This window comes from Pelmatolapia mariae, linkage group LG4 (assembly GCF_036321145.2).
Source record: "Pelmatolapia mariae isolate MD_Pm_ZW linkage group LG4, Pm_UMD_F_2, whole genome shotgun sequence".
Classification (NCBI taxonomy): Eukaryota; Metazoa; Chordata; class Actinopteri; order Cichliformes; family Cichlidae; genus Pelmatolapia; species Pelmatolapia mariae.
Window position 1 is genome coordinate 28,787,354 of NC_086230.1, and position 26,022 is coordinate 28,813,375.

The 26,022-nt window shown below is 39.2% G+C and overlaps 1 protein-coding gene across 2 annotated transcripts; it reads left to right on the plus strand.

The window, feature by feature from the left end:
• Positions 1 to 6,822: 6,822 nt before the first annotated feature.
• On the plus strand, positions 6,823 to 17,779 carry znf281a (zinc finger protein 281a). 2 transcript variants are annotated; one of them, XM_063472321.1, is made up of 7 exons: positions 6,823 to 6,941; positions 8,746 to 9,199; positions 10,868 to 10,969; positions 11,469 to 11,595; positions 13,590 to 13,673; positions 13,797 to 13,915; positions 14,028 to 17,779. In XM_063472321.1, the coding sequence occupies exons 2-7, from the start codon at positions 8,795 to 8,797 to the stop codon at positions 15,612 to 15,614; spliced, it is 2,424 nt and encodes an 807-aa protein (XP_063328391.1). In that variant the 5' UTR covers positions 6,823 to 6,941; positions 8,746 to 8,794; the 3' UTR covers positions 15,615 to 17,779. The 2 variants fall into 2 exon arrangements, with proteins under 2 accessions (XP_063328391.1, XP_063328392.1); XM_063472322.1 differs by lacking the exon at positions 6,823 to 6,941 and adding an exon at positions 6,970 to 7,226.
• The last annotated feature ends 8,243 nt before the right edge of the window (positions 17,780 to 26,022 follow it).

A 26,022-nucleotide genomic window follows, 5' to 3' on the forward strand; every position in this document is an offset into this window, starting at 1 on the left:
ACATTGCATGGGTTTAGGACATTTTGAGAGATGACCATTCTTGGTTCCCTTTTGGCCTCATTTTAATCAAAGCCACGAGAAGGTCTGCACTTCATGGAAGTGCCATTATCATTATTAACTAATGCATAATCACACTTTGAGTCACACAGATAGCATAGTCCTCCAACCAACCCTCATCTCAAGTGTTTTCGTTCAGCCCTTTCATTTGTGTTGAGACCCCAGTAGGAGTATTTCTGATATAAAAGAGCTGTGTCCTCTGAAAAACAAGATCTATAATCACTTTGTTCCTCTTTCAATGTATTTTTAGCACTTAATCAATAAATGATGTAATGGCCTGATTTTTCTGGAACTTGATTTTTCTGGTTTTTGATCCCTGTGGACTTTTTAGTTGTTGCTTCGGGTAGGCATGACAGCAGAACAAAAAAGATTTTTTAAAATATATGGCACCAGACAAAAAGTGCAATTTTAAGTAGCTAAAATGAATCCAGTCTAAGGAAACCGTCCAGCAAGAAATCCTGCTTTAAATATTGTAAGTTTCCAAGTAGATGTAGGCGTGTAGCATGGAACAGAGGGGTGTTTTGTGATTTTTCCCTTCAATTATTTTGACAAATTGGATAGAAAAAAGCACAACCTGCTCTTGCTCTGACAGTTCAAAGATTTCTGTTCAGCCATAATCAGTAGAAACAAGTACTCGGAGCAGAAATCTGACTGCTCAAGTTATGATTCATCACAACCTCAATAAGAGACTGAGATAGCATAGATGCGCTTGTTGTAATGTTCGTGTTCTAGCTCATTTGAAATTACTTTGTCACCGTAACGTATATTTTTGCCCAACACGTGTTCTGTATCTGTTGTTTGTCTTTGTATAAGTCAATCCCCTTTAATGATTTATTAGGTAACAGCTTCTACAGCTTTATTTTTCTTTTATGATCTGTTCTTTTGTACTACGGGTTTACCTGATGACTGCTTTTTTGTTGTTGTTTGTCAATAGCACCTCTATTGTCCCTTTGGTGACAATAAAAGTTCTCTCATTTTGAAAGCAAAGGTAAGAAAAGCTGAGGGGTTTTATTATGCCAAGTTTAGACAAACACAATATCAGCTCGATAATGGCCCAACTTGACAGATGTAGGGCCCTCGGCAACAGGCAAAACAATTCTTCCCACTATTCTCACCTCACAACATGCTGACAAATAGACTCACTTTTTTTCTACCTTTCCCTGCCCTATGAAACAACGTCTGCAATGTTGAAACATAAATTACTATCCCAGATGCTAATATACATGGAAAAGTAAAAGATAAGCTGAAGAAATTAGGATCATGCTGTTCTCTTCAGACAGCCCACAGCTATTCTTTACTTTCTATTACTTTTCCTTTTAGAGTGTTTTTCAATTTTAAGGTAGCCAATACTTGCTTTGAACATCATTCTTTATTTACTCTTTTAGTGAAATAAGTCGGTTTTCACCCTTCCTCCAAGACATCGTCATGCCTGGTTAAAGTGCACTTAGTTGGGGACCAAAGTAACTACATCATGTCTCACAGGCAAAAATTTGTAACATATAATTTGAAATATTATAGTTATTTAATATCTGTTATAGTCAGAATATCTGATAGTTTGGTTCTATAGCACCAGTAGCATAAATAGTACAGACAAACACAAGTCATTTTAGGGCACTTTATGTTGCAAGTTAAAGATCCTACAATATTAGAGAGCCAAGCACTTTGTTACTGTGGAAAGGAAAATTCCCTTTGAACAGGAAGGAAGAGAAGACAGAAAAAGAAGCACAGATATATAAACAATTGAGACAAAGCAGGAACAGACAAAAGTTAGTGACATGCAGTAATGGCAAACAAAAGCACAGCATGCACAGAGTGAAAACAGCTATGTGACGGAGAAATGTTCAGTGCATCATGGAAAATCCCCACACCAAAGGGATGGTTCAGGGTCACCTGACCCAGCCCCAACTATAAACCTTATCAAAAAGGAAAGTTTTAAGGCTAATCTTAAAAAGTAGAGAGGGTGCCTGTCTCCTGAACTTAAACTGGGAAGAAGGGCCTGGAGGTTCTGCCTCACATTCTCCTTTTAGAAACGTTTTGAAACACAAGTAAGCCTGCAGTCTGACACAGAAGTGTTTTATTTGGACGCCGAGATACTCAGTAAGATACATAATTTAGGACTTGTAAGTGATTTCAATTCAATTCTGCATTTAACAGAAAGGAAATGAACTACATATTACAGCCCTCATATTAGGTACACCAGAGTAGTGAGTTTCAGAGATGCACAAGTGCTCTTTCTAGCACCTGTCAGTACTCTCGCTGTGGCATTTTGGATCAAATTAAGGAGTTTTAAGGAGCATTTTCGAACAACCAAATAATAAGGTATTACAATATTCCAGGCTGCACATAGCAAATGAACAACAAACAGGATGTACCCAATTTTGACAAAAATCACATAATGACAGAAATGAATCCAAGAAATTTTGCAAAATGTGCAGGTTAAAGGAAACACTCTGTTCACAAATGTTAAAGTAAGTACTGAAATTTGTAGGGTCAAATACGATGACTGAACTTTGTCTGAATTTACAGGCATGAAACTGCACATAATCCAGGCTGTTATGTTTTAAGACATGCTTATAGATTTGTCCTGTGCTGTGAAGTGAGCCATAGTGATAAAGGCTTTATATTCACCACATCGAGAATTTCATTTGTAGTGTCAGTTCTTCAGCATTTTTACTCAGAGTGACTATTGTGCAGTATTGGAGTCTGCTTTATATTATGCTGAGATTACTCCTAATGGAAAAATCTAACAGATTTTGAGGAGAATTAATGGTAAACTGAAAGCTTAATCATTTGAACAGAGAAAAAGACGTCTCTGCACCATCTTCAGGTCACAAATGCAAGAAAGGGATGAGAGAGAAGGCAGTTTAAGGCACAGGATGAACAAAAGAGCAGTTATCAAAAGCACTTGGGAGTACTTCTGGAACACTCTGAAATATTTCTTGTGATAAAGGCAAATTCATCTAGACATTAAATTGCCTGGTACGTTAAAGTGTATCACCTCTAAGTTATAGTAAAAGGCAAACCTGCTTCACAGTCTCAGCTGTGGGTGATAAAACTGGCATGATGCAACAAAATGGAATTTAAACTGCAATTTTCCAACTGATATTTGTTTTGAAAGGTACATTTTTATTAGAATAATAATAATTATTCTCATTATGAGAGCGTTAGCTTGGAAACTAAAAGTGAGAAAGTTTGTACACGTCACAGGTGTTGCATTTTATCTTTATATCAAAGCACATGAACAAACCAGGACAATAGAAACTCCTTCAAACAGATTTCTGACGAGATGAAAAAACAAAACAAAAACAGAATGGCTCATTTATGATCAGTTAAAAGTAGCGCTGTGCTGACTCGCACTGTTGAAAGGAGCAGCTGTTCTGGGTGATTCAGAAAAAAGCTTTTGAAACAACTTTAAATGACTCCAGTCAACACGGAGCCTCTGAAAATAAGTTATTATGGCCCTACCTGATAATGTTGTGCTAAGCAAATGTTTATCGTAAAACAAAATGTTTGCTTGCTCATATTTGTGCTGCGAGTTAAATGAAAAGATTGATAGCACTTGCTGTGATTAATGAGATGCTACTGGCAGCAAATGTTTTACTCAGCTTAATGTTAAGAATGAAAATGAAAAGAAAGCAGCCAGCACCAGTCTCTATTAAGGTAACAAAGATGGCTCTTGGTGACTATCCCCAGGCAGCCTCTGCAGCTGCTGAGCTGAGCTGTCCTCGTACACCTTGAAAATAACAACACCTACATTAGAAAGCTGTTGCTCTCAGCTCTATATTCAATACTGCCACACTGATTAGCATTCTGAGCTTGAGTGCTACTCCCTGGAATTGGTTATTGGTCTTCCTTACAAACAGACCGCACACACTTTGGGTTGGCAGTCACATCTTCCCCACTGAACACCAGAGCCCCCGTGGTTTAGGTGCTCAGCTACCTCCTGTTCACGCTGCACATCAATGACTGCATGCCCAGACATGGAGAGAACACTGGGAAGTTTGCAGAAAGCATCATCATCATCAGCCATCTTTCTGTGTGATGCTGCTTAACATCAACAAAACTAAGCAGGCAATCGATATTGTTAGAAAACAAAAGGCAAAGACAGTGAAGTTGAGATGGACAGTTTTAGATTCTTGGGAATTAATTTCACAGAAAACTTGTCATGTGATCATACATCTCCACCCTGGTTGGGAAAACTCAGAATAGATAGATCATAATAGATAGAAATAGAAATAATGGGTTTTATATTATATCCGTCTGCTAGGATTGGCTGGTTAAAATCTTTATCTTAACAAGCATAAATATATACTGGAGTCTGTAACACATAATAGTGTGGGTGTAGTATTGATAGTGTTTTCTGATTTGTTTCAAATGAGCAAATATATCTCTTTTAAAATCAATATATAATATACCAGCTGCACAGATTAACTAATGAGGGACTTGTTTTAATAGGGTGAATTCATATACAGCTGTGACCCTCGTGACAATGGAGGATTAGAGTGCAGACAGCCAGGATCGCCATCTGTTATGTGAAGGCATCAGGCTTTCCCAGTGAGAGGAATTGAAATCAGCACAACAAAGGAAATCTCCAAACCTTGGCCCTTAGCTCTGAACTTCTTCTTTTTGGCTTCCATCATTAGAATAGAGGCGATATTGATGATAACATCCAAACTGTGTGCATATGTGTTCAGGGCTGAGGTACATGCTGCAGAGAAAGAAGGAAACAAAGACGTGCAGCGCAGGATGAATTATTAATGAGCAGTTAGAAGTGATAACCATCTGTGTCATAAGATACACAAATTGCCTGAGATGAAAATGTCAGATTGGTTGGGTTTTTTTCTCGTGTTCCACCCTTCTTCAGGTTCAGACACGCTCACTCTTGTGTCTCCTCCACAATGAGGGCATTCATTGAACAGGAGTCCTAATGTCTCTGACCCTAATGTCCCAAACAATCAGCTGATAGTAGACACTGAGGGAAAGTTGAGCCATACATTGATGTTTCCAAACATTAGCTGAGACTGACATTGAAGATTCAAAACATGACTTTGTATTTACACCATATAGTTCCAGGGTGTCTCCTCACTGTCTGCGAGCTTGTGCGCACCATTTTAGATGTGTTTACATACCTTTTGTTTTGGGGTTAATGAGACTTTATGGCAGATCTAAGCAGACTAGAGTGAAGTATAGTTTAAAGGAATAGTTCAACATTTTTAGAATGAAACATAAATTAATGTTAAACTCATTATGAAGTTATAAATCCAAGGGAGTTTGATTTGGGACAACCTTCAATTTACCTAACAGTATATCTGACCATTGTATTTATAATTTTTGTATAGCCTCCATATTGTTCTTTTATTTTTATTTTTTGTGCTTTAATCATATGGTTGTCACTACTTAACACTGTATGCTTAAATAATCAAATTAATTTATTATTCATTTAACTATCTGGTTTGAAACAAATGCAAATTCTCAAATTCTAATGACTAATTTTCTACTAGACTGGGCTCATCAGGCCGACATCAACGCCATGCATATTTAAACACTCTGAGATGAGAGTGATTTCAAAGATATCACTGTTAGACGTGTGGGTTGTCAATTTTGATATATGTAAAGATCAGAGACATCAAAAATCCATTCCCTGACCTTTTTTGCATTTCTCCACTCTCTGCATTTTCATTGTACCCCACTCTCTGAATTAATTGGTTCATTAGTGAAGGCAATTAGGAGCGGGGGGTGCGAGGACAAACTCTGATGTCCTTTTAGATGTATACAAAATCATTCATCCAGCAGATCTGAGAGCTTCCAAGCACATCTGTCATGGTCCCTTTAAAACGCTGAGCTGAGCATCTGAGACTCGCTGTGTGAAAGAGCAGCCTCGGATATGTGAACCTAAGGAAGATTTATTGAAAACAAAAGTGGAAAATTGATGGGTGTTCTAGCACTTTATAGCAATATTTTCAGAAACTGAGGTAGAATATTTATTGATATGTACTGAGGCACTTGTTCCTCTACCTACTAGTTAATTCACTCCACTACATGTCATATGTAAATTCTGTACCTACTTAAACACTACTCTCTCAGTACCTTAAGATTTTGTTTACTAGATATTACTATACTGTATTAACAGTATGCTGCTGTAAGGAGATTCCTATTGTCTAATCACAGTCTACTGGTTTAAAAAATTAAGAAAGGGCTGCTATTTATCTTAGTGCATTTAACTGTGTATAGGTTACTTCATACCATGCATTTTTATGTACCCTAATGGCAGTCTGAAGTCAGTACTCTTGCTTACAGTCAGTGCTTTAGCATTTGTTCTGAACGCATATTTTGCAATTACTTATTTATTTAGTGCTTTTTAAAAAGAAAACTCTAGTAGATTTTCTACTTGCTTTTGAAAACATTACTCTGAACTGTTTTTGGTAACTGTGGCACATTACCAATCTATATTCTTCTGTCCTATCTGGCTATTTTGAAATACCTTCAGAATTTAAAGGTGTTAAAACAAAGGCTTATACAGAAGTTGAAAAGGTGTCTGTTTGATACTTTGCATAAAATACATAAATTATAGCTGATTCTCAAAAACTAATAAGGTTTATTTTGAAGGTTGTTTTTTTTTTTTTTTTTTTTTTTTAGAAAAAAGAGTGATGTGAAAGTGATAACCTAAATACTAGTACGGTAGGCTGTACGTGAACATAGGAGGTGGTTTGTTTTGTCTCTGTTTAGGACGCGTCCGCCTGCGAGACCCAGAATGCTCCGCGCCGAGCCAAGATGGAAGAACCCAGCAGCTGCGGGAGAACAATGTTTTGGCTCTAGATATTAAAAAACGGACAGCTGAGGGTAAACCACGCGAGCCAAAGCAGCAGGGTCATGGTCCTGCACCGGTAAGATAAATTTATAAAATCCAACTTTGGTTACAGGGTCGGCGGGAGCTGTGTTTGAACTCCTCGTACGGGACAGACAACAAAGCGGAGCGCAGCAACGTTACCGCTAGTTAGCTGCTAAGTTAGCCGTCTCGGCTAGTCGGACGAGCATCATTGTTCGCTGGAGTTGTGTGGGCCGTTTGTTATGGGTCATGCCCGTGTTGTCGCTCCCATCATTTACAGTCGGTTAACTGTCCGGGAAACAAAGCCAACAATTAAAGAAGCCCGTCAGTAATTGCACACGATGTAAGTAGTCATTTATTTCATATTCCCACTCAAAACAGCTTTCGTCCTTGATCATTTCTCCACCTCACAGATTTAGTTAGGCTTGTGTGTACCTCTGTGGTGATACCTGCCTCTAATTCAGATATTTAAACCCAGCTTTAAGAAAAAATACTTAACTAACTTTGTTCAAATGCTTTGAAAGAAGTGTCTCTCTTCGTATTAAAGTCGTTTTCCTGTTCGTATTCGTATCATTCGGCGTTTTGCTCATCGTTAATCTGCTTGCTGTTATTGCATGGCGATATTAATTATTGCCTGCTCCTGCATCACAAAGAAGGGCCCCGCAAGAGTCGTTAGCCAGATGGTTAGCCAGGGAGCTAATTTCATAGAAGACGAACGGTAGTTTTCCTAAATGTCCACATGGGAGCAGACCGTTTATCTGCTTTAGCACATTTTAAAAAAAAAACTAGTTAATTACTCCGACTAAGTTTTATTTACTTATTTTTTTTATTTACAAAGTTGGGTTTTTGCTAGCTGAGTTGGTTATTTCTGTTAGCGTACCCCAAGAGGCTGCAGGCAGAAAGCACTCACGGAGGGGTCGCTCCTGCGGAGGGGTGAGAGACATGTTCAACATATAATTGTAGTTTTGTCCGGTTGTATTATTATCCTGGGAATCATAATGTAAACAGACATCTTAGCAAATGTTGGTCCAATTAAATTTGGATGTAAATAATGACTTTTTAACCCCTAATCTTGTTCAGATGCGTGCATTTGGCTCCAGCCTGAGTATGTTTACATGCACACTAATATCTTGGTTATGTGTTAGATGTAAACATCCCTTTCTGGTTTCAGAAACTGGAAATACTACCTGGAGCTCTCTGTGATGGGACATGCTTTGTTGGTCTAGTACACAGTGGGTCAGATAATAAACGGGTCCTGTGTTCATGCATTATCCTCACTATGTTCAAAATTGGCATACTAGCATATGCTCTGATCTGTTCCCCTTGGTTGCTGTTGTTTATGTAGCAGCCACGTAATTACACCATCAGCCTTTCTAATACAGCCCGTGTGAGCTCTCGTTGGCAGATAAGCTCATTCAAATAGGATGACTGGGTCAGACAGCCCCATCAAACAGATTAACATACAAGTTCAATCCCGTCCCCTCTTCTCATGTTGTGGCCAGAACAGCTCTGGCTGTCACCTTTTTGTCCTGTAAAATATCGAGCACGCACACAGTAATTGGGAAAAGAATTTTGCACACTGTACCACCAGCTTATTTCCACTTGTCATTGTTCCAGACTGTAGCCTTTTGTTGACCCACAAATCGTCACTTTAATCCGACTAAGCGTCTAGTTGTGAGATCATAGACCGTGACACCGATTCCTGTAGGCTAAGCTTAACCGGCTCCATAACTGTTGTCTATTGACTATTATTTGTATGTCCTCACATCCTGATTGCTAGTTATAGTTATCCTTTAAAGTTTATTGTGATTATGTAATATTATAGTCCTACACATCAGCTGCTGTCATTCTTTTCCTCACAGGATCACATTGATTTTCACCACATAGTTTTCCTGCCCGCCAGCCTTCACCATGAGCATCATTCAAGACAAACTAGGGAATGAATTCCTGCGCTGCAACGGGAGCATGGACTCCAGTTTTGGAGCAGGCATGATTATGTTCAGCCATCTCCCCCCTGTCACCAGCTTCACACGGCTGGCTGCCCATTCCGTAATGCACGACCTTCCACCTCAAGAAATGATCCTGAAGAAGGAGCGTGACTCCCCTGATTGCACCATGGACAACCAGGCTGGCAGCCTGGGATGTGCAGGTGTGGGAGACTATGTTCACACTATAGGTATCAAGCAGGAGAAGCTGACAGAGCACGATTATCGCTTGCCTCTCTACCCTGGTGGCCTGGTAAAGAGCACAGAGCTGCTGGAGGTGAATGTCGGTAACAACCAGGATTTATTGGTGCACGATCTCAACATGGGCAGTGTAAGTATTTCTGAGAGGATTGCAGACTGTGATTCATTTCTAGCAGTTTTGTAAGTGAATTACATGTGTATTTTTTTTAAAGTTGAATTTCTTCCCATAATCAGGTTAAAGCTAAAAATATTGGACAAAACAAGAGAACAATCACTTGCATTATTTTCTGAACTAATTACCCCCGAATGTACCAAAACATAGATTTGCAATATAAAATTTATAAATATTGAATTTTACACCATATATAACAAAGAAATTGAGCATAAAATCCTTAATTGTTTCTGCTCTAATCATAAGACAGTCTCCTTGTGGTTTTGATGAGTAAATAATATAATATTGGCAACATACATTAGAGAAAAGTGGTAATATGCATTTGATCATGAGTGTGTTTTTGGGTCTTGGATAGTCTGATCCCCAAGTAGCGCTGCTGTGTTGTCAAGCACGTCATAAGCTGAAAAACCTGAGGTGGAGGAGCCTGACGGAAACTAGTTATATAGCGATAAATCTACTGACGGCATGAAATGCAAAGTAGTTTCTCTTTCTGGTTAGAAGGGTGACGTCATCCAGCCTCGGCATGAATGAGAACGTCGTGGCGAGGACACAGCTGTCTTGTTTGAGCACGCGCTTCATTTCAGATCTTCTTTGTGTTCATTCAGATACAAATATACACATCCATGTTCTCCTAACAATAGCAAGCCGTCAGAGTTCGCCAGTGTTGTTTATGGAAAAACAGCCAATTATTGTCTTCGTTGAGCAGCATTCATTTAAAATTAATGTTTAACATTTTTTGTAACACAACATTGGGAGCCTTTAGAATCCACAGATTTTCACAGCAAGTTGCAATAAAAGACTGTTTTATAAATGTACTACTTTTTAAAAAAAAAAAAAAAAAGAAATTGCTTAATAATTATCATAAGATAGTGAAACATATTTACTTTTTACCAGATTTTCAGAAGTGGCATGTTCTTCTCAGACAGCTCAAAGTTAATAAGCTGCAAATTGAAACATAATCCAAGGTGTAACAAAGAAGTGTTTCAACTTTTTACTTATTAAATTTTTTTTCCCTTTTCTGGTAATAAACCAATGCCTACAAAATGTTGTCTTTTAAATACTCCATAGTCTAGACAAAATTGAACCCTTTTTATTTTGTTTGGACTTTCCCCAGATTGACCTAAAGACTGGGCTGATTTGAAAACAGCAGGTGCACCCACATTTGTCCCGTCAGCCTCCATATGGCAGTGAGGAGTAGTGTGCTTACTGGGAAAGAAATTGCAGGGCAGGAAGGCAAACAAATAGAAGAAAAGGCACTCATTTTCCTGCTCTCTGAATTAATGCCATTCGTTGCAGTGAAGTCTACTAAGAAGTTGTCATTTTGAATGTTTAGTTTGCAAAGTGTGCAGTTTCGTAAGAATAGTAGATGAAAAGTGGTGAGTTAGAGGCTGCTAAACCATAAAAGAACAATAAATTCTGCCCACTAGAACCACATCTTGCGCAATCACTTTCCAAGAGACAATCACAAGAGATTGTCCAAGCGTTTTGTTTGTTTGCATGAGCAGCAAACGTGGATCTGTTAGCGTGATAGTTTGAGACTGCAGGCCTTTAACCTTCAATCAAGTGATTTTTCTTGTCATGGCTCGCTCTCACGGCCCTCTCCCTCTCCTATTGTCATCCTCACAGCTGCCAAGTCAGTTAGAAAAGGAGCCCACTGGGAAAAAAGGTCGAAGGTCAAATGGTGATGGACAGGAGGGTAAACCAAGAAAGAAGAGAAGTGACACAAAGGTTTGTCTTGTATTAATAAAATTGTGAATGCAATCATATTTTATTTAGTCCTCATCACATCAATAATTATCACAAAGAACATACAAGTGTGCTAATTTGCTTTTGGCAGAAACAAAAAAAAAAAAAAAGAATGTCGGGGGGCATAAAAAGATGATTGGCACAAAGTATTTTGTCTATTTCAATCAATTTTAATCAAAGGAATGCAAAGTGAAGTAATACAATCACTTTACATTTAATACAGTTTTGTTACTGGATCAGAGATTTCCATGTATTTACAAACATCTGTTTCATTTCAATTCTGTTGTGAGTTACATGGAGCTTTAAGTGCAAGTCAGACTTGAGTTTAATGTTGAAAAAATAGATTATGCATTTTGAGTTAGAAGACTTTACCAATTGCAAAAAAGTGCAATATTTTTCAGACAGTGATATTTTAGATACATTCTGTAGAGAAAGATGGCTAATTGTTACCCATCCCCCTCTCTCCTGTATTGTTCTATAGCAGTCAGTGATGCTGGATGCAGATGGAGGTAACCTGTCTCCAGGATCCAGGCCTCACATGTGTGAACATTGCAATGCATCCTTCAGAAGCTCCTATCATCTACGCAGACACGTTCTCATTCACACAGGTATTGTAATGTGTCGATTTCACCACAGTGCTTAGATTTTTCTGCTCTCTGCATTTCCTTGTGGGTTATCTCAGTGGTTAGCACAATAAATACAAGGAAGGAAATGATGATGTCATTTGGCAGATGCTGCGTTGGCCCATGCATCGTAGCTTATTGCTTTTCTACTGTAATATTATCTTCAGATAGTTCTTTGTCCAGTATTTACTAAGTGCTTTGGATTAATCAAATCTATTGAGTTTGCTTCATTTAATAGAGGTTATCCCAGGCCATGAGCTTCACTGCTATCCTAACATTCAGGTTGTTTTAGATGCTCTTTGTTCCTGAAAATTGTGTGAAAGGCAAACACAAATATGATGCAAGGCCTATCGTCTACCTGTACAGCCTTTTATCACTACTCATCATAGGGGAACCCATGCCTTTTTTCTATAATTAAGCTTAATTGTAAATGTGTTGTTTGCTGCTTACGAGGGCACATGATCGCACTAGCTGCCACTTCTAAATTAAATCCATCTTCTTTTAAGGTTTTGTATTACAGTTTCTGGTTACAATAAAGCTTAATCCACTTGCTGATTGAAGTTCCTGTAAATAAAAATAAAATCCCTGTATGTGTGCATAGTGCACATGCTGGTTAATTTTTCTGTCTCATTATCAAGTAAAATATAATTTGGCTCCTCCAGACCTTGTCTGAGAAATGTTTTATTGCCTTTGTTTGCTCTTTGTCTGAATGTATAGCTGTGGTGTGATGAATGTATCATAGTCTATAGAAAATTGATTAAAAGAGCGGACCAGGAGCTGGTGTTAATGCGCCAGATCTCCTTTGGGGTGTACTAATCCCCCCCCCCCCCCCCCCCCCCCCCAAAAAAAAAAAAAAACCAAAACAAATCTCTATCCAAATTTTTTGCTGCACTCTCCTGGAGGTTTCATGTATTTTAAACTTGCACAGAGAGAAAACCTAAATTTCCATTGTAGAATTTGATGTGGAAAATCATCCCTGAAGTGCCAAGTGCAGAAGGGGCAAATTTTAGGAGTCTTCTGTTGAGGAGTCGAGGCTTTAAGGTGGCACATTTGATGAGAAGCATACCATAAGAATTATGTCATTAATGGGATTTTTGCTTCGTGAGTTAATCTACAGAGGTAAGGCTGACAATGCAGAATTCTACTACACACTAAGGTGTACCTTACATATCTCCCCATCCGTCCGCTTCGTTTCCATTAATTGTGTCCGTGTCATGTGGGTAGCAGCCTAAGCAGAGACTGTCATTCATTGGAAACGACCTGGATTGTGTGTACCAACATGAGGTGGATCTAAAGCGCAGAGGTTTTTGACCTGCACAAACATCCAGCTGATTTTCCAAATTTTCCTCCTACCTTGAAAATGAAATACACATTTACTGTTTTGGCTTAATGGAGGTACACTAGTGGAGATTGCAGAGGCATAAGTACAAGAGGTCAGATCAGGACTTCCACAGCACTTTCTAAAAGTGGCAGGTGTGCTGAAAGTCACTCTGTATTTTCAGGAAGAGGATTTTTAAGTTGAGATTTGTCATACTTGAATAAATTTAAATTGAAAATGGTCTTTGATTTTTGTGCGCTTCTTCCTTTTTAATAAACAGACCTCATACATGACTTTTATAAAAAGAAAAGTTAGAGAAGAAGTTTTTCTTTCTCGCCTCCTTAAAACAATGGGCTTTACTCTAAGAGGCAAAAATGAGAGAATAAAATATGGTAAGCACCTCTGAAATCCAGTGCTGTGTGTTGCAATAGCAGTGACACACCCACACACACACATTTTGTGTTGAGTGAGCCAGGTATTTGTTCAAGCTGCCAGAGTGCCAAAGTTGAATAAACACCTTTATGACACACAGACGGCTTGTAAATACTGCCCTCAATTGCGTAAGTTGCGCATGGGTACGTGTTATGTGTATATCCTGCTTTAAAGAACTATATCACATGAGTTATTATAACATCACAGTGATCATGTGATCTTATTTCAGGTGAAAGACCCTTTAGATGCAGTCAGTGCAACATGAGTTTCATTCAGAAGTACCTGCTGCAGCGACACGAGAAAATCCACAGTGGTGAGTAACTTATGATAACTAATCATATGACCCAGGGGCCTAATGCAAACTCAAGAGTCATTATGTGTTTTTTACCACACTAAAGGATGACTAACCTATAGAGTGGCTGTTTTTGTGTAACAGGAGAGAAGCCATTTAGCTGTGACCAGTGCAACATGCGGTTTATTCAGAAATACCACATGGAAAGACACAAAAGGACGCACAGTGGAGAAAAGCCGTACAGATGTGAGACCTGCCAACAGGTTTGTGAACTAATTAAAGCCTCATCTTGCTATCCATCAAAAGGGTTTATTGGTACTGTTGTTATTTTAAAATTAGTTCAGTTATTTTTAAATGCAACTCGTGTTGTTTCAGTATTTTTCTAGGACAGACCGACTGCTTAAGCACAAGCGAACCTGTGGAGAAGCCATAAAGAAGGGGCTGGATCCTGGGATGATGGACTTGAGTTGTGTAGAAATGGGTAATGGCAGCTATGGGATCACTCAGGGAAATGCTGGGAGTGGCGGTAGGAAGAGGGGAAGGTCTAAAAATTCTGGAGAGGGAGGGGAGCGCAAAAAGAAGAAGGGAGATGGAGGGGGGTTGAGGGCATCCCACATGCATGGGGCTGTATCTGGAGGCTATACTATCCATGAATACTCACTGGAGAATCAAACGGTTTCTTCCTCTACTGAGCCAGACCCTAGAATGCAACAAGGCCACAACGGCCAAGCTCCAAAGATGGCATTCAAAAAGGCCAATCGTAAGGGCTTGGATAAAGCAGGTCTGGGACAGGTCAAAGCAGGTACGTTGGAGCAGGGTGGGGGTATGGATGGCCTTGGGCTCCTGCAGGGTAATGGGGCTAAAGTCGGACCCGCCAGCAGCAATTACGATGACGCCATGCAGTTTCTGAAGAAGCGTCGCTACCTTCAAGCAGCAAACAATGCAAATGCCTCGGGGCCTCCTGTGGCTGGAGGATCTAGCACTGAGTATGATGTAAGCATCCACTTGTCTTCCCAGCCTTCTGTAATCCAGGGTGGCATTTCTGGTGTAATGGACAGCGATGCTTCTCTTAGTCTTGACAAGTCAGGGATCCCTGATGAAGTGTTGCAGAGTCTGCTGGACCATTATGCCCAGAAACCTGATAACTCACACCAGGATGTTCACTTTGACATCAGTGACCAACATGTGGCACTGAACCCTACCACATCTGATGGTGCTGACATCAGCCACAACACCAACACACCCAGCCCATCAGGAGACAAGACTGTGATGATGCACGAATACTCCCGCTTCCTGCTGCAAGCTTTGGAGCGCACCAGCCACAGTGCAGGCTTCCCTCTGGGACCTCCTGCCTCAGGACCCTTCACTGGTTCCCACCCGGGAAATCCCATCTACGCTGACAAGAACATCTACACTACGTCCCCACTGGAGTGCGGGTTTGGCCAGTCGCTGCCTTTGCTGTCCTCCTCTGTGCCAAAGTCTCACTTTGCGATGCTGACAGGCTCCTCACCACAGCACAGCTTCCACCTGAGCAGCCTGGAGGCCTCCACACACCAGCAGCTCACCCCTTCTCAGGAGCTCACCGAACAGATGGAGAAACAGCACTCCTCCACTCCCCCTTCATCCTACCAGATCAGCCCATCTGACCTGAGTAGCCAGAAGGACCACCCGCCTGTCAAAAACGGTACAGCGGCAGCCTACCCTCTGGCCCCCTCGCAAGATCTGGCCTCTCTGGACTCCTCTAAGCCTTCCTACCAGATTGAAAACTTTGCCCAGGCCTTTGGCTCCCAGTTTAAGTCAGATGGCAGAGGCTTGTCTTACGGCACTGACTCTGGCGGGGAGGTGGATCACAGGATACGGACACCTGTGTCTGAATTCTCAGGGTATAGTAGTTTGTTATCTGATGTCAATGAGCCAGTAAGTACAGGTTCCAAAACTCCGACAAGCCAAAGCTACAGATGAGAGCCTGAGAACGAGTAAATGCTCTGTTGTTAAAGTTGATGTCCTTATTTTAATTTTTCAGTGCTCCTATTTTATTATTATTGTTATTTTTTTTAAGTGACATCTATATTTTAATTATACTGATGCTTTGTCTTTGTGCCCACTCCTCTTCCTGCAATGAGCCTGGAAGGCTTCCTGCAAATGCAAGTTTTTTTATTATTTTTTTTTAAGTATCTGTAATTTTAAGTTAAATATGTACTTTACTGTTTATTCTGGTCACATTAGTGACATTAGGTTTGGTCATTAATTATGAACTTTTTCAGTAAGTGTAGGGTAAGAGCCAGACGTATTTCTTTTTCAACGAGCTGAAGTGTTTGAGCAATCAACTTTACAATATAGAAATAACCACGATGGCAGGGATTAGCCCAGAATAAAAACTAGCAAAAAAACAAAACAAAATAAAAACATGTGTTTGTCTGTTACAAGGTTAAAGTATTACTCAGGAAAAAGTGAGAAAGGAGAGGCTTACAAGGTGCAGTGAGCACTCTTTTCAGAAGTGTAAATTTGCGACTTCAAAGATGATATTTCTTATGTTTTATTACTTGTTGAATGAGTGTGACATAAACTGACTGCTGCCAGCTCACTTGAACACTGAGAACACTTTCTACTTGGCTATATAGAGATTATGGTACTTTAATGTCAATGTGAAACTCATGTTTGCTTCAATAAGGGCCATATATAAATACATATATCTATATATATTTATAAAAATATATATTATGTAAAAGAACAGTTTTAATCATTCTGGGCATCTTCCAGTCCAAATTGAGGAAGAAAGGGGGCTGGTTCAGGGGTCAAACGTTGTCCTTGGTGTATTTTTGGAGAACAAAAATGATGTTAAGGCTTTTCTTTGGCCAATAGAGGTTGCTGTTGGACAGCGATAGAATGGCCTTCCCCTTTTCCTCTTCTGTTCTTCCTCTTATTTCAATTAGCACTTTGAACCGATTTCTTACATTGAGTAAAGTACCACGTCGGATCAAGGAAGCTCAAACATCAGACATGTTGTATGCAGATGGGGGTTCTTGGGGCTGAGCATATGGGATGAGGGGAGGGTTGATATGGGAAAACTGGGATTTGACCTTTCTCCTCCTGTTTTTAGGGAGGGATTAGAAATGCTAATATTTAATTGGGATAATGTAAATGTAATTCAAACCCCCTAGTTTTAGTTTGACTTGTTACTCGAGTTTATCAGCGTTGCTTTCATATTGACTTTAATGACAAAATGTGATAGTGATCAAGTATTTCTTCAGCTCAGAAACATGTATACACATAAAGAAATGTGTTGTATACATTTAGAGCTTTTGCTTGTGCTGGCAGTACCAAGCCTGTTTGTCCTGTTAGAAATTGGGTGCCTATTCCTTAGAAGTACAGCAACAAGATATTGTCTCGTAAATGTTTAATGTAATTTCTCGCTGGTATGAAAATGTACTTTATGTAAAGACAACAATATAACAATAATTGCGCTGTCTTCCATAGAAACGACTGGCCCCGAATGCTGGAAATTATATCACTTTGCTGACCGAGTCGCTGAACCCCTTTGTGCCCTAATGGCCTCATTTAAGCAATCATCAAACATGGCAGACTGAATGCAATGCTGTAATATCTGAAATAATATGTTGCCATGTTGAGGCAAGAATTTGCCTCACGTATACCTCATATCACAGTAATCCAGGGACAAAAGGAGTGACGGTTTGACGTATGTAGCAGAAATGCTGTTGTGTGTGGTAAAACGTCATGATTCTGTGCGACTGTTTTGAAACATTTGTGTACATGACATTTGTACATGTGACCCATTAAGATGCTGTTTCTGTAAATGTCTCTTGCCAACCAGTGTTCAGTCTCTTTAGTTCAACCTCCTCTCGCCCTCACATCTTATTTTTGCCATATTGTTTCGGTATTCTTGTTTACAAAAAATGTACGAAACACTACACATTACTGAATTGTTACCCCTGTATAAAATTTATTTTGCTACCCTTTTTTTTTTTTTTTTTTTTTTTTAACAGCCGGATGTTTGCAGCTGATATCTTTCACTTTTATGTTCTTTCAAGTTCATGTGACACATTTTGCGAGGCTAATTGTCCAACGAATTAAGAACTGACAGTAGGAGAAAAATAATAAAAACTGTTACCAAGAAAACTGATTTGTTTCAAAGTTCTTATCAAATGTGTAGTTACTCATAATGAAGATCTTGGCACATTAGTGTAGTGTAATGCATAAGAGGCTTACTAAAGCTAGATAGAAAGATAGACATCACCATCTAGTGACAGCAAGCAGTTCTTTAAATAATAATTTTTTTTGGAAGGGGTGGAGCGGGAGTTGCATAAACGGCACGGACTCTAAAATGAGTTTTATAGATCATATGTTTGTGATTATATGATTGTCATTTTTGACAAAGCATATAATAATTAAGGCTGGATCAGGTGACCCTGAATCGTCCCTTAGTTATGCTGCAGTAGTCCTGGGCAACTGGGGCCTTCCAATGATGCCCTTATTTACTCACTGTGTTTATACACCACTCTGCTTTTTAATCATTAGTTATTATTAATCACTGGCTCTCTTCCACAGCAGCTCTTTTGTCCTGTCTTCCTCCCCTCATCCCCAACCGGTCATGGGCAGAGGATTGTCCCTCCCAAAGGTTTCTTCCTATTGAAGGGGAGTTTTTCCTTTCCACTGTCAACAAAATACTTGTTCATAGGGGGTCATCTGATTGTTGGGCTTTTCTCTTTAATATTGTAGTGTCTTTACAATACAAAGCACCTTGAGGCCACTGTTGTTGTGACTTGGCACTACATAAATAAAATTGAATTAAATTGTATTCAGGAAACAGATTTGTAACCAGTGAGTTCCTAAGGAGGCCTAATGGGAAGATTAGTTTGGTATTTGTTAATGAAAGATGAATCAGATTACATTCGATACACTGGTGTACATACATTCACGGGACACAGGTTGCCAGTAAATGGACTGATTCTTATATAGCGCTTTTCTACTCTCCCGGAGTACTCAAAACGCTGTATACAACATGCCCCATTCACACAAGCACTTCTAAACTCAAGTGCAAACTAATAAACATTCACACTCTGATGAACACATCGGAGAGCAACTTGGGGTTAGTATCTTGCCCAAGGATGTTTGGAATGCAGACTGGAGTCGAACCACCAACCTTCCAATCAGTAGCTGATCTGCTCTAACACCTGAGCCACACCCACCCCGGTACCAGGTTGGACCCACTTTTGCCTTCAGAACTTCTTTAATTCTTTGTGGTATAGATTCAACAAGGTGCAGCTTTAATCTGAGATGTTGGTCCAGGTTGACATGATGGTATCACAGCCCATTCATGATGGAACGCAGGTTTTCATGTTTATGCAACATTCTGACCTTTTAATCCAAATCCTGCATCAGGTTGAGAAACAACAGACCAGCCAACATTTTTCCAGTCTTCTGTTGTTCAGTTTTGGTGAGCCTGTGGAAACCACAGCCTCAGCTATCTGTTCTTAGCTGACAGGAGTGGCACCCATGTGGTCTGATGCTGGAGCCCATCTACTTTAAGGTTCAAAATGTGGTGTGTTTAGAGATGCTCTTCTGCATATGTTGGTTTTAATGTTTGAGTTACTTTTACCTTACTAACAGCTTAAAATGGTCTGGCCATTCTTGTCTGACATCAGCAAAGTGTTTTCAACTAGAGAACTGCCGCTTGCTGGATATTTTATTTTTTGGACCCTTCTCTATAAACCGTAGAAATGTTTGTTTGGGTAAATCTCCAAAATATCGGCAATTTCTCAAATACACAGACCATTCCATCAGGTAACAACAACATCAAAGTCACTTTTGTGACCTTTCTTTTCCATTTTGTTGCTTGCTTTGAACTTCGGCAGGTTGTGTTGATTATGGCTATATGCCTAAATCCACTCAGCTGCTGCCATGTGATTGGCTGATTACACATTTGAGGTAGCAAGAAGTTGAACAGGTGTACCTAACAAAGTAGCTGGTGAGCATATATGACAGAAAAAAAGGAAAAGCAGCAGTAAATGTAAATCGTGTTTTGTGGACAATTGAAGAATCCTTTTACCGCTGCTCGTCCACATTTGTCACTTTCCGTGACAGCTTAAATGACATGGCACAGATTGTTTTAAATGCCACGAACATTCAAAATTATACTTACTTTGGGTTACAAACATCTGTGTTATTGATGATAGCCTACTACTGTGGAAGCAAACGGATTCGAGGCACTGTGTGCTTCAGATGAGAATAACCTTTAACTTTACCTCAGGGGAGGGTGATACTTCTCATTTCCCCCTTATTACCTATGAGGGGAATTAAACTGCTTCCTTATGTAGAAATGGGAACCAGACTGTTTTTCTGTCACCACAAACAAAACTTAGCTGACTTCTAGGTGAAGTTTACCTAGGTTATGTTGTCCACACCCAGACTTACTAGCTCCATCTTGTTAATAAATTACTGGATTTTCTATCAAACAATGACAGATGTTCCCATTCAGTTGATTTATTTCAAACTTTGACGTTACCATAAAGTCATTATTGATGCTGAATTGTTGAAAGGAAGACCTAAATGTTGAAGCAATGAATTTGTGGGCAGAAGTGATGAAATTTTATTAGTAAAGTCATGTGTTGCTCGGTAAAGCAGTAACCTACAGCAATGTTGCGTTTGGCTGAACAGTTGTTAACCCTGTGGGAAGGTTGGCAAACAGGCTGTGAACTCTGTCCTACGTGCTCTTGTTGACTCCTCCTGCTTTCAGAGGATGCAGATCTGTTGGAAGGGTGGATGAGAGAGTGACGTGCATGATGTTCTTATCTGTAGAGCTGAGAAACGGCCACCTATTGCATTGTGTACTCAGTGAGATAGTGTATGGGGACATACAGCAATAAAGAGAGGGAGTGAGTTTTAAAGAGGCTGTCTGTTCTGTGGCTGTCTCCTTCACAGTGACAGATCATAATGACTTTGGGGACTCAGATTTTCCTCGTGTCCATATTTCAGGTTTGAGAATAGGATGAACAGATCCCTACAAAGAAAAGAAAGACAACAAATAGTCACTGTACAAATCTGACATTTATTTTGTAAAGACAAATACACCAAATTATGTTAGAAAGCAAGCAACACTACCTGAAAGCTAGAGTTTGATTTTAGGGTATAACTGTTTTTGTGAAAGTACTACTTCAGCTGGTGTTCTGTAAAATAATCATGTGTGTGAGTGTTAGGGCTGCATTGACAGATCAGTGAATGTCCTCATGTTTCTTGTGAGACTCACATGTTGATGTAAATCACAATGTAGGAGGGATACCAATTCAGTGTGTCCCCACAAAAAGAGGGACACCTAGTCACCATATGAAGACACTGCGGTTAATGTCCTTGTGAGGAGAGTCGTGGTGCTGGATACCAATCACTGTTGAATTTCTTGTGGTCCTTGCTTTTGTTTGGTAGTTTTGTGCCTGCTGCTTTTTGATCTCACCACTTGTTTTTAGATTGGGCTCCTTCACAGGAAGTATATTCTAAAATGCAATGTATTTCCCCTCCGAAATATTGACACACACACTAAAAGGCAGCGCCTGGATAAACATCAGCATGTTAGCAATGACATTATAAGTGTGTTGCTATGCCGACACGCACATGCAGTGAATCACATCAATACAATAATACAGTTAAGTCAAAGTTTAATTTCATTGAGTTGCAAAACACTAGCACTGTTTATACATCAGTAACTAATTTTAGTTTGTCATTCTGATTTAATTTTAGTTTTACTATATTTGCAAAAATGTACATTTGGATTTATATACAGTCCCAATCAAAAGTTTAACACCACTTGAAAATGGCAAAAAAAAAAAATCATATTTTGCATGGTTGGATCTTAACAAGACAACCTGTTTCAGTTTAAGTGTTGTTTTCAACAAAATGCATGCTCACAAAAATATTTCATCTCACTCCCATTTCTTCTTGTTGCATATTGAAGCTCTACTTGGAACCTTGTTAAGATCCAACCATGCAAAATCTGATTTTTTTTTGTCATTTTTCAAGTGGTCTTAAACTTTTTCATCGGGACTGTATTTGCAATTGCCATTTTGCTGTGCGAATGACCTAATTTCTTCTTCTGCCTATCTGCTTTGTCAGTTTTAACCATTTGCATCAGGACTAAAATAAAAATGAAACGTGGTTAATGTGCAAACAAAGTTAAGGCTTGACAATGATATGCTTTGATACCAGCTCTTCAAATGTTTTCATTTCGGGAACCCTGGAGGAAATCTTCAACCGGAAAATAAAAAGAAGGAAAAAATAAGTAAATCATTGCACGCTATTAAGAAAGGCACACCTTTTACCAGAATCCAGCTCTGAAATAAGACACACTTGTGTCAACTCTAAAAGGCTACTCATGCCAGGCTGAAAATTAACATAAGGTACTGGAAAATGTTGCAATGTGAGTATTTGCATGAGATAAGAATGAGGTCGTTAAGGTGTGTGTGTTTATGCACTGCTGGATATTTGGTTTGGCTTTCATCGAGGAGTGATTGAGAGCAGAGACATATAAACCGAGCAGTTGGAACATGAAGAATATGAAGAGGGAGAATGTGAATCTAACTGGAAAACTGACCATCTTAAGGTCTGATAAAGGTATTTTCTTTTCAGACAAAACAAAATTACTGCCTCAATAAAGTGTAATCATTTAAATACGGGCATTGAAACTTGTAACATGAGCAATAGTAGTGCTACACACTTATGATCTCGTAACTGAAATTATGGCATCCATTGTTCACACTTTACAACTACAGAAGACAATAAAGACAATAAAATGTTCTTGCTCAGTTTCCTTAAGATAGAAACTTAAGTTTCCTTAAGATAGAAACTTAAGGAAACTTTTTTTTTATCTTTATAGTTGATCTGTCTGCTTCCATAGTTCAACAGTGTGTCATCCACAATTACCCAACAGTAGTAACGGCATCGCTGGTGTAATATAACGGTAACAATGCACGTCTCATGGCTCACTTCCGGAACAAAAAATGAAAAGTTGCAATAAATGTTCCAACGATGAGCTTTTTCATGGCGGTATAAATTAGCAGCCGTGGCCTTGATACTGTAAAGTGTGAAAATCAGTGTTGGCTCAGAATGATAAAGGTCAAGCTGTTCCAGATCTCCTTGTAGGTGTTATACAGGGATCCTTGACCGCAGCTATTTTCAGCCATTAAAAGTTAGCAGAGTTGTTGAGTTCTTGTGACAGAGCTATGGAAACGTGGTTCTGTGGAAGGAGAATGTTATTTATGTAGTGTGGTTTTTTTTATGTTGTAAATTTGAATGCACGGGCTTCCTGGAACGTTAGCATTTTATTAGAGACACGTCATCTGGTAATTATGTTGTTTGTGGCACAGAGGACTTTATGGCCACCTGAAGAAGGATTTATTGATCAAGATTCTTAATTAGTTGGTATTGGTCTGAATTTCACGTCAATAACAGATCAAAGGATGAGCCTTTGGCACTTGCAACTTAAGATTTCCACATAAAATAAAGGCAGTGGATTTTCTGTAGTCATCACATAAGCAGCCCATGTTAAGGATTACATATGATAGTCAGTGACAGTCACAGAAATCACTTTTGAAATTTTCACTTAAATAGAGTTTTCGTCGCTCTGTCTTAAGACATCCAGTCATCACTTTAAATGCATGTTCTTTCTGATAGTTAAAGAATAATTCTCAGTCAGACTGTCAGCAGGAGATGACAGGAATCTGTGTTTAAATCTGGATTATCATTATTTTCTCATTATGTTTGATTGGGACATTGTTTCCACAGATACGTTGCTGAGCTTTGTGGTGACAAAGAGAGCTCATTACACTGCATCTTGTTTGATTTGATGTTTTCTCACACTTGTTTTTTGTAATTGCACATGTCAAATTAGTGATGTTGTTTACTTGTGGTTTTTTCTTTCTAAATGTGTTTTCTTAAGATAGTGCGCACACTGAGCTCCTCTTGCATTTGACCATTATGTTTGAAATTCAAGCGAAGCTTTAGCGAGGAGTATCTGTTCACTTGCTTTCTGTCTTTACTCGTTTTTGGCTGAATATTATTCCTGCTGTAAGAATCCTTTCAAAAACAATTCCAATATCTTCGCTCTTAGATGAATGGTAATCTTTCTGGCTGTGTTCTTTGAGTCATTCAGTCCCTCTGCTTTAAATACAATTGCAATCATGTATTTCTAGCTTGCATAACTAGCATTATATGACCCTTCCCTCCCCCTCTTCTCCACCTCATCCTCATGGATGTTCATAGTCTGAGCCCTTTCATTGAGCAATCCTGCACCACTCCCCGGGCCTAGACTCCAGGGGATCCTGTCCTGTCTCCTACCTTTGTTTGAGTCCATAAAGCTACTTTTCATCTCTTAATCACTAAACACTGAAATATACTTTGAAATGATTTCCCCAAGTTAAAGATTTTTCTTTGCTACAAATGAGTTGTTGGTAATGTAGATCTGAAAAAACTAAAGATAAGTGGTAATAAAAGCAATTTGTTGAAGTAAACTTTTAGGCCTTTAACTTCGGGAAAAATAGCAAAGGCCTGGGCAAAATCCCTTGTTTTGTTTACTAGCTTCATTGGATTGTCTGAGTAGTTACATAACAACTGCAAATATAATAAAATGCTGTACAGAACATCGCTTCTTTTCATATCCTGACAGGACCAATTTAGCCTGAATAGTCAAATCCATTTCGAAGTGCATAACAGCATGAAAGAAAGAGAGGATACTGTGCAGAGTTTATGTTTTCATCTAGAGGACTCGGTACTCTTGTGTTCTAATTCTTTGAATGATGGGTCTCTTTAAAGGAAAAAAAAAAAACCCTAAACATATTAAAACAAAACAACACAAAAAGAACACCACAAAACGTAATGAAGAACTTAAATAAGAATCACATCTCTCATTCAGGTTTTTCCTGCACATCCCATCACTCCATCTCATGTGCTAGTTTCACATTACTTGTTTGCCACTGAGATCACAGAACTCTCATTCTTTTCAAAGTCAACATGACCTGGACCTGATCCTGATCCTGGTCCAGGCCTGTAGAGGCCAGAGTTTGATCCAAACCGGCTGAACTAAATGTGAGACAGTGCATCTCAATGGGAGGACAAAGAGAGTAGATTATCAAATTAAAAAGCAACTGTACCAAAGGGAAATATTAGGATACATTGAAAATCCATCGTGAGGTCAAGGTTTGCAGCTGAAGCACTTTTGGCTTTCATGTACTGTATGTGTCATATTCTTTCTGGAAGATAAGACTGGTGCTTTTTTTAGAAACAGTCAGTGAGGCTGTAAAGCATCCACCTGATATTTGTATTGTGGGTTGGTCATTGAGGCACATTGTAAGAGAGATTTATAGTCATATGATACAATTGGTTAAATATGAGTGGAATTTCTTCAGTGTGTATTATTGTTATCTTACAAGTGTTTAGTTGAGATTTCAGTGGGTATATTCATTCTTGTAGGACTTTTAATCTTCTACTTTTATGGTTCTGGCAATTGGTCTATCAGCCTACCATAAAATTGTTTCTAGGATAAAAGACTGAGTTTTCCTCTAGTTACATCCTGAAGTTCATCTAGTAATAGGTGATCCTATCTGCCTTAATTCTTAAGTATAAATCCAACAAACTGCTGGAAACATTCCTGAGAGACTTTGGTCCATGTTGACATGATAACATCACACCGTTGCTGTGGATTTGTCAGCTGCATGTCCATGATGCATATTTCCCATTTCACCAGGTGCTGCTCTATTGGATTGTGGTTGTGATTCTGGTACCTGTGGAGGCTAAGAAACAAGTTTGAGATGATTTGAACTTTGTGAGATGGTGTAGAAGCATGCTGCTGGAAGCAGCCATCAGAAGATGGCTACACTGTGGTCAAAAAGGGATTGGCATGGTCAGCAACAACACTCTGGTAGGCTGTGGCATGTAAACAATGTTCAGTTGGTACTAAGTGGCCCAAAGTGTACTAAGAAAACATACCTCACATCCTTAAACTCCTCTTCTTTCTACTAGCCTGAACATTTGATAGTAAGCAGGATGGATACATGCTTTCATGTTCTCCCACTAACATCTAAATGCTGCACCTGAAATTGCTGATCTGATCAGTGTTTTTAAGGTTAACTCAATCCCCCCTCATTATAATATAAAATCCCCTATAACTAATACTGAAATGAATGAAAATTAAACTAATGTAAACGCTACCAAACTGAAATCAGCAAACCCCCAGTGTAAAATAACTGAAACTGAGGATTTGTCTCAGAGCCTCTGAGGGGGGCAGCCCTAATTAACATCGTCGCCGTGACCAAGTTGTTGTTTGATGAATTTTTCTTTGCGACTCTTTCGTCATTGATAAGGCGCTATT

Bases quoted from the DNA above. Each gene is read 5' to 3' on its own strand.
- znf281a (XM_063472321.1), top strand. From the start codon at position 8,795: ATGAGCATCATTCAAGACAAACTAGGGAATGAATTCCTGCGCTGCAAC. The intron at 11,596-13,589 runs GTATTGTAATGT...ATCTTATTTCAG, and splicing joins ACACGTTCTCATTCACACAG to GTGAAAGACCCTTTAGATGC. The intron at 13,674-13,796 runs GTGAGTAACTTA...TTTGTGTAACAG, and splicing joins ACACGAGAAAATCCACAGTG to GAGAGAAGCCATTTAGCTGT.